At 33.8% G+C, this 9,605-nt stretch overlaps 1 protein-coding gene across 1 annotated transcript; it reads right to left on the bottom strand.

The window, feature by feature from the left end:
- Window positions 1-1,431: 1,431 nt before the first annotated feature.
- LOC132742285 (uncharacterized) lies at window positions 1,432-2,436 on the bottom strand. The gene has a single exon (XM_060730651.1). It carries the CDS (start codon window positions 2,434-2,436, stop codon window positions 1,432-1,434), a length of 1,005 nt encoding a protein of 334 aa, XP_060586634.1.
- Window positions 2,437-9,605: the final 7,169 nt, after the last annotated feature.

Here is a 9,605-nt window from a genome sequence, read left to right as displayed (position 1 = left end):
ACTGTTACAAAAAGGAAAAGTGGTTTTCTTGCTCATTCTGTGAAGGATTACAAAATAATTTGTTACAAATGTTGACCATGATGGGGTGGTGTGTTACACACAAAAACCTTGGCTGCCGCTCGAAAGTTAAGATCACACCTTAGGGTCAGCACAAAACCTGTGTCTGGAGCGTAACTTTTACATAAGGGATTCTAATATAACTTGGGGAAAATATTCTCAATTGTAAGGCGGAGTGTTGCGCGAAAAATTCAGGTGTCTGTGACAAAGGTCAAGGTCACACTTAGGGATCAAAGGTCAAATAACAAAATAAAACATTCATTTGCAAGTATAACTTCTGTATTCGTTTATGGATTTTGATATAACACAAATGTTCTCCATGTATTCGCCGGTATCTTGCTTATGCTTTGAAATATTATGCTTATTGGTCAGACAACTTTTGTCAAGCCGCTTTCCCTGAGCTCGACAAAATTGTCAAAATTGCTGTTCAGTATTTGTGTGTTTGCATGTGTCCAAACTTGTTAATGCCATAATGTCTTCATACATGGAGGAATTTTCTAATAACATGAATGAGCTTTTAGGCACAAATGTTCATCATGAGACTTAATGTGCCATGCACATGAAACAGGTCACTTGGTCAGAGGTCAAGGTCACCTTAGATTATGCAATGTCAAGGTTTTGCCTTGGGTATAAAGAGGATGTGCCGTTCATATCTCACCCATGTATACATCTTTCTCCTTGATCTGAAGCTTAAAGGTTTAGGCCATGTCTTGTTGTGAATGAAAGCTTCTTCTTTATTAATGCTTATATTATCCAGGCTCTTATTTTACTATAAAGGTCTAAGAACAGTTGAGTCCTATCACCAGCTCATGTTTTGATTAGCTCCTTTTATTAGCTCACCAGAGCCAAAGGCTCAGGGTGAGCTTGTTGTGTAAACACTAAATAATCAAAAGATTGCACTGGTTCTTCAATAACGTTGTTTTATTATCGATTACCGGAAGTCAACTCATATAATGACGTCAATACAATAACATATAAAAAGGCGCGTCACGCTAAACGTGACGCTAATATTGGTGCAATAACTCAGTACGTACATATGTACGTAACACTCCGGGGGCCAAAATGCTTGTTCAAGATCATATTAAATAAAATAATAATTGTACAAACTGAAATTCAATGAAATGAAGTATTGTAACTTAGAAACTTTGAAATCAGATATATCAAGTGAATATAATTAAATTGCAAGTTCGATCAATTAAACCAGTCCTTAATTATCTCTGATAATAAATCACTGTTATTATTCTCTTACTGTAATAAACCGGTAAAGTTTTACTGAATTTATAACGCATTGCAAATATCACTAAATGATTAAAATGTATGCGCGAATAATTGCTTTAGACATTCAGCAAATGCACGTGAATCAAGTGTACAATGTTACTTCAGTTCTAGTGGGTACAGCTTGGCAATAGGTCGTGTAGTAATTCCTCGTCTGGATTTAACACGGGCTGCTCGAATATGTCCATCACCGCCAGTTACTACATCTTCTATAATTCCTAATGACCAGCGATTCCTTGGAAAATACTCGTCATGTATTTGAACCACGTCACCAACATTGATATTGTCACCATGGTTACCAGATTTTCTGTGAAACTCTCGCAACGATGTGAGGTATTCGTGTTTCCATCTTGACCAAAAATGATCAAGCGTTACAGTCTTAAATCTGAACAATTTACCGGCCGATTCTTGGGTTAATTCCTTTGTTGTGTGATCTCTGTCGTCTGGATAAATAGGGGAGGTAATCCTTCGTCCGTATAGTAGATGCGATGGTGTTAATGGTTCTTCATATTTGGTATATGTATATGTAAGAGGGCGGTCATTGATAATGCATTCTATTTCTGTTACAAGTGTACAAAGAACTTCCATGCTTATTAATGATTTCCAAAGCACTTTTCTGATACATGTCTTGGTAATACCTATAAGTCTCTCCCACCAACCACCATACCAAGGGGTATGTTGCGGGATAAAAGTCCATGAAATATTGTGTGTTCCAAGAATCTCGTCCTTCAGGATTTTGGCAGTGGCTATATATGTAAGGGCGTTATCCGACATTATAATTTTTGGAATTGATTTTCTACTGAAGAAACGCCGTAGAGCCAAAATGAATGATTCCACAGTCATATCTGACACAAACTCTAAATGGATAGCTCGTGTATTTGCGCACGTGAAAAGACAAATATATGCCTTTTGTAGATCTCCATGAGGTGTTTTTACTGTCAATGCTCCAGTGAAATCTATCCCTGTCACAGTGAATGGTGGTGCTTGTTTCAATCTGTTGCTCGGTAAAGGTGGGGCGTCGGGAATACTATATGCTTTACCTGTTACCTTGCGCACAAATCTCGGATGTTTCGCTTGATACGGACGCTTGAAATGGCTGAGCATTAGGGTTTAGAGCTGGGGAATTGTACAGTAGTTCAAATTTGAATTTGATACCTTCCTAAAATCATGTATCTTCTGTATCTTGGTCTTTAACATGTATATATACTCATCATGCTCAAGAATTTCTGTTTCTATTTGTTCTTCTTCTTCGTCTTAAAAAGAATCAAGGATCTTTTCGTGAATCTCCGTGATCGTCTGCTGTTTCTGTTTGAGGGAGTCAATGATCGTCCCAAGTTCCTCGTAATCGGCTGCCTCCCGCTGAATCATCTCGAATTTGTTCAGGAGTCGTGTAACTGCGCCTTTGTGACCCTTCTGTATAGAACGTAATTTTGTTGCCATTGTGTTATCCGGTTCGCGGGACCAAAATGTTGTGTAAACACTAAATAATCAAAAGATTGCACTGGTTCTTCAATAACGTTGTTTTATTATCGATTACCGGAAGTCAACTCATATAATGACGTCAATATAATAACATATAAAAAGGCGCGTCACGCTAAACGTGACGCTATAATAAATAAGCCTAATATTGGCGCAATAACTCAGTACGTACATATGTACGTAACAGAGCTAATAGTACCAAAGGGGGATACTCCAGCGTCCGTCGTCATGCGTCAACAATCGTCTTCTTCTCTGAAACTACTAGGCAGATATACTTCAAATATGGCCTGTAGCATTCTTGTGACAGTCACACTTGAATTTGCTCATGTCATTCCAATTGGTCCCTTTAAGGGTCAGCAGAGGTAAAAATAGAAAAACCTTTAAACATCTTCTTCTACACAACTAATTGATGGATGATCACCAAACTTTGTCTGCAGCATTCTTGGTAGTCTTTTATCAAAGTTTGCTCATATTAATTTGATTGGCCCCTTTTAGGGGTCTTTAGAGCTAAAAATAGAAAAACATTTAGATATCTTCTTCTACAGAACTAATTAATGGATGATCACCAAACTTTGTCTGTAGCATTCTTGGGTAGTCTTTTATCAAGTTTTCTCATATGAATTTGATTGGCCCCTTTTAGGGGCCGCTTAAGCTAAAAATAGAAATACCTTTCAATGTCTATTTCTACGGAACTTATGGATGGGTGATCACCAAACTTTGTCTGTAGCATACTTGGGTAGTCTTTTATCAAGTGTGTTCATATTAATTTGATTAGCCCCTTTTAGGGGTCTCTTAAGCTAAAAATAGAAAAACCTTTAGATATCTTCTTCTACAGAACTAATTGATGGATGATCACCAAACTTTGTCTGTAGCATTCTTTGGTAGTCTTTTATCAAGTTTTCTCATATGAATTTGATTGGCCCCTTTTAGGGGTCGCTTAAGCTAAAAATAGAAATACCTTTAAATGTCTATTTTTACAGAACTAATGGATGGATGATCACCAAAATTTGTCTGTAGCTTTGTTCGGTAGTCTTTTATCAAGTTTGCACATATTATTTTGATGGGCCCCTTTTATGGGCGGCTTAAATTAAAAATAGATATACGTTTAAACGTCTATTGCTGAAGAACTAATTGATGGATGATCACCAAACTTTGTCTGTAGCATTCTTGGGTAGTTTGTCATCAAGTTTGCATATATTATTTTGATTGGCCCCTTTTAGGGGCCGCAAAAGCTAAAAATAGAAATACCTTTAAATGTCTATTTCTACAGAACTAATTGATGGATGATCACCAAACTTTGTCTGTAGCATTTTTGGGTAGTATTTTATCAAGTGTGTTCATATTAATTTGATTAGCCCCTTTTAGGGGTCTCTTAAGCTAAAAATAGAAAAACCTTTAGATATCTTCTTCTACAGAACTAATTGATGGATGATCACCAAACTTTGTCTGTAGCATTCTTTGGTAGTCTTTTATCAAGTTTTCTCATATGAATTTGATTGGCCCCTTTTAGGGGTCGCTTAAGCTAAAAATAGAAATACCTTTCAATGTCTATTTCTACAGAACTAATGGATGGATGATCGCCAAACTTTGTCTGTAGCATTGTTGGGTAGTCTTTTATCAAGTTTGCACATATTATTTTGATTGGCCCCTTTTATGGGCGGCTAAAAATTAAAAATAGATATACGTTTAAACGTCTATTGCTACAGAACTAATTGATTGATGATCACCAAACTTTGTTTGTAGCATTCTTTGGTAGTCTTTTTATCAAGTTAGCTCGTATCAATTTGATTAGCCCCTTTTAAGGGCCGCTAAAATTAAAGATAGAAATACGTTTAAACATCTTCTCCTACAGAAAAAATTAATGGATGATCACCAAACTTTGTCTGTAGCATTTTTTTGGGAACCTTTTATCAAGTTTGCTCACATTAATTTGATTGGCCCCTTTAAGGGGCCACTAAAGCTTAAAATAGAAAAAATAACCTTTGAACATCATTTCCTACTGAAATAATTGATAGATGATCACCAAACTTTGTAGCATTGTTGGGTAGTCTTTTATCAAGTTTGCTCATATTAACTTGATTAGCCCCATTTAAGCTACAGCTTAAATGCCCCAGGTCATGTCATTTCTTCAAATTATTGTTTAAACATATTCTATACTCAAATTTAATATTAGAATATATTGACACTCCAACACTGTAAAGCAGTTTCTGGTGAGGGACTCAGGGCCGTCATGGTCCTCTCGCAATACAGTAAATTTTCTTTAATAAGACCACAGATGGAACTGACTCAAATATCAGGTCGAAAAAGTGAAGACAATTTAATATCTTATGAAGTCCAATATAACTAAATATATATTTACCCAGACTTTTATTTAGGTTTTATATATATTTTACTATATTTCTGTAACATTAAAAAGAATGCAAACTAAAGAAAAAATGAGGTTTAACAATTTTTATGCCACCGCAGCATCTGCGATGCTGTGGCATTAGCGATTCACCTTGTGTGTGTGCATGTGTGCGTGCGTGTGCGTTATATAGCTTATAAAGTGAATTTTAAAAATCTTCTTGTGAAAAACCACTAGTCAACCAAACTTGGCATGATTGTTCCTTGGGTAAAAGACTTCCAAAGTTGTTCAAAGAATTTGATTCCATGCAGAAATCTGGTTGCCATAGCAACCAAAATTATAAAAATTATAAGAATAAATTAAAAAAATCTTCTTGTAAAGACTCACATGGCTAGAGCTTAGATATTTTGCATAAGGCATTGTCTGGTAGACCTCTACCAAGATTGTTCAAATTATAGCCCTGGGGTCAAAATTGGCCCCGCCCCGGGGGTCATTGACTTTCACTATATGTACATATAGTAAAAACTTAAAAATCTTCTTGACTGAAGGTATAACGCTTAGAGCTTTGATATTTGGTATATGATATCCTCTATAGATTTTGTACCAAATTTGTTCAAATGTTGCCTCTAGATTTTGACACTAGTGTCGAAATTAGCCCCGTCCCGGGGGTCATAGGGTCCATATATGTTTATAGTAAAATAATAAAAATCCTCTTCTCTTAATTGACAAATTAAATAGAGGTAAGATATTTGGCATGAAACATTGTGTATTGAACCTCTACCAAGATTGTTCAAATTATATCCCTCGGGTCAAAATTGGCCCCGCCTTGGGGGGTCATTGATTTTCATTAGGTACATATAGAAAAAACTTGTAGTATCTTATTGTCTGAAGGTACAAGCAGGCTTAGAGCTTTGATATTTGGTATATAATATCATCTATAGGTCCTCTACCAAAGTTGTTAAAATTTTTCCTCAAGTGTTAAAATTAGCCCCGATCGGGGGAGTCAAAGGTTTTCCATATATGTATATAGTAAAAGTTTAAGAAATTTACTTCACGGAATTGGCAAAGGGTAGAGGTTAGATATTTGGTATGAAACATTGTGTAGTGGACCTTTACAAAGATTGTTCAAATTATAGCCCTTGGGGGCAGTTTCATTGATTTTCATCATGTACATATAGTAAAAACTTAAAAGATCATCTTGTATGAAATGAAACAACTTACAATGTAATGTCTTATATATGTTATGGAATTTTATGTAATATTCAATACCTGGGACTAAGTCTAAAGGTCATGATTTTCAGAGATATCTATGAAGTGATTCAGGTCATGAACTCTAGCAAGACAGTTTTGAGCTTTGTTGGCGTCCGCGCCGAAGCGCGGCGCCCCTTATGGAATGAAATCAGATTTTGTGAAAGGGCAATTGCAACTTCTCGGGCTTTTTAGCCGGTCATTATAGCCGATCATTCCGATTGGTATGAGGGTGTTTGATTATTTAAGATATGTAATAGCAAATAAGTAATTAAGTAAGTAACGGCTTTATTTAATGAGGCTAGCCCATTCGGTTTCCCGATCTTCCATGTGGGCCTGAGCATATACATACAATGTAACATAACAACATATAAATACAATGTAATATAAATTATATACAGTCAACATTTATAAAACATCATTTAAGAAATAAACTGTTAATTTTTATACTTAATTTTTAATTTTTGTGGCATTTTCAAAAACTTCAATATTGAAAAATACAAGCAAAGTAAAAATAAATTAAAAATACAACTACATGTAATGTTAAAAACAACACAGTTATAGAAGTTATAGTCATCTTGGTATCATATTTAGAGAACTATGTAGTTACACAATAAAAATGGATTAATTGACATACATTTAAATGGAAAATTGCCAATGAATATATTTGGCTTGAATTTTTTTTCAAAGTTTCAGAATTTCTAACATGTATTGGAATGGTATTCCATATTGTAGGCCCAGAGTAATTAAATGTTTTCTGTTTTTGGTTTAGGTACATTTAGTTTTTCATTTTGGACATACCTCAAATTAAAGTTGTGTTTATCATTTACTGTTTGAAATTTATTTTTTATATAATTAGGAAAGGATAGTTCATTTATTGACTTATACGTTAGAATTACCTTGTGCACCGATTCTTTGGTTAAAGGACATCCAATTTAGTTCTTTAAATAGTTAATTTGATGGGGCATCAAAATTTTTGTCCAAAATTATTCTAACAGCTCTTTTTTGAAATTTGATTATTTGTGAGAGTAAATCACTGCTGCAGTTTCTTCAAATAGTGCAGCAGTAGTCCAAATGTGGCAGTATATATGCATTGAAAAAAGTTTTCTAGCATGAAGATAAAGATACTGTTTAATTCTAAGAAGCAAATAGAGCTGTGAATTGCATTTTTAATGACTTTTTGAATGTGTGTTTTCCATTTTAGATTTTTGTCAACATAGACTCCTAGTACTTTTTCAGTGTCAGTAAATTCTACTTCTTGATTGTGAAGGTTAAGAGAAGGTGTTGAAGAATGCTCAGATTTTGAATGCTTTATTGAGAAATTCATAGCTTTAGTTTTTTGCGCATTTAGTACTATTGAATTTTGCACTCACCATGTGCTTATACTATCAAGATCTGATTGAAGATTTTCTTCTACTTCCCTTACAGTATTTCCAGTTGAAGTTAGAGAAGTGTCATGTGCAAACATATCAGTATTTGACTTTTTTATATGAAGATGTATGTCATTTATGTAAATTAAGAATAGTAGGGGCCCTAGAACTGAGCCCTGGAGTACTCCGCAGACAACTTCAGCAGATTCTGACAAAACACCAGACACATTTACTTTTTGTGACCTGTCTGACAGATATGGTGTAATCCAAGTAATAGTGTGTTAGGAAAGATGATAAAAAGGTAGTTTTTCAATAAGAATTTTGTGAATAACTAAATCAAAGGCCTTAGATAAGTCCAGAAAAACAGTTCCAACAACTTTGCCATCATTAAGCGCATTTATCCAATTATCAATTAAATTTGTAAGTGCTGTTGCACATTAATGGTATGCCCTGAAGCCTGATTGAGCTGTGTAGAGGAAATTGTTTGTTTCTTAAAATAGCTTCAAGTGGTCAGAAACATGTTTTTCAAATATTTTTGAGATAAGTGGGAGAACTGAAATTGGTGTATAGTTTGTTTTTGTCAGATTTGAGTCCTTTCTTGTAGATTTGTGTTACCTTTGATGGTTTTAACTGTGTAGGAAATTTTCCATTTTAATACTTAAGTTTATTATGGTATAAAGGGGTTTGTCTATGACACTTGCTGCCGTTTTTAGAAATTTTGCACTAATGCCATCTAAGCGTGTTGCTTTCGTAATATCGAGACTGTTCAGTTTTTGTTTTACATAACTTAGTTTAACATACGGGATTTCAAATTTATTTGGTTAATTTGTGCTTTCATATTTAAAAGATTCTTGAAGAGCAATTTTCATTTCATGTGATTACTCAATTATATTTTCATCTTTTTTAAATACATTTTCGAAAAAGGTGTTTAATGTTTCTACTGTTAACTTTTGATCAGTTATTTGATTGGCAAACCATTTTCATCATTTATTTAGGATGTCTGTTGACCATCTGTTTTTCCTGATAGACTTTTCAAGTTTTTCCAAAGTTTTTTAGGATTTTTCTTATTTGAATTTATCTCATGATTAAAAAAATCTGTTTTTACTATATGGATGAGTTTTTTTCACTTGTGTCTTCCAGTACTTGAAGTCATCAACATTGTTTTTCTTTTTTTTTGCATAGTCTGTATTATGTATTGCATTAGCTATATCTTTATTGAACCAATCAGCTTGATTTTTATGTTTAACTCTTTTTTTGTTTGTAAGGAGCATGTATGTTAAGAGTTTCTAAAAATAGTTTGTTAAAAGTGTCTAAAGCATCATCTGGATCATTAAACATATCAATAAGGGACCATGGTTGTTTTGACAGATCATTTAGGAATGTATCAGCATTAAAGTTCTGTACGTACCTGTAGTTGATTACGTTGCATTTTTAAAGGAGTGAAACATTTATATACAATCATATTATGTGGATTTTGAAATAAAATTCTTCTTCTTCTATTACACAATTGGGCGACATATCTTACATCTTCCTCTGTGCTTGAAGAGATACTAAGTAATTTATGCGGTGTCTTCTTTGATATATTTTTTGAGAACTTGGATGGGAACAAATTACCAACTTTAACTAGGAAAATTTTTACTTTTTTAGTTAAAATATAAATAAATAAATAAATGTAAAGAAAACAAAAATACTAAAACGATCAATAAAACGCATTATTTTGACACAATTTATTGTGTTGTTTATCATACAATGTATACTTAAACAGTCCAATTTATCTAAACCAAAAGCTTTGCGTTTTTTACATTTTTTTAGTTTTTTGCAAAAAAATATAA

Source organism: Ruditapes philippinarum, unplaced genomic scaffold (assembly GCF_026571515.1).
Source record: "Ruditapes philippinarum isolate M1 unplaced genomic scaffold, ASM2657151v2 ctg9159_1_1_1_1, whole genome shotgun sequence".
In the NCBI taxonomy this organism is placed as follows: domain Eukaryota; kingdom Metazoa; phylum Mollusca; class Bivalvia; order Venerida; family Veneridae; genus Ruditapes; species Ruditapes philippinarum.
Note: the sequence above shows the minus strand (reverse complement) of the source record. Positions and strands in the feature narration are given on the sequence as shown.

Excerpts from the sequence above, each read along its gene's own strand:
- LOC132742285 (XM_060730651.1), bottom strand. The coding sequence starts at position 2,436 with ATGCTCAGCCATTTCAAGCGTCCGTATCAAGCGAAACATCCGAGATTT.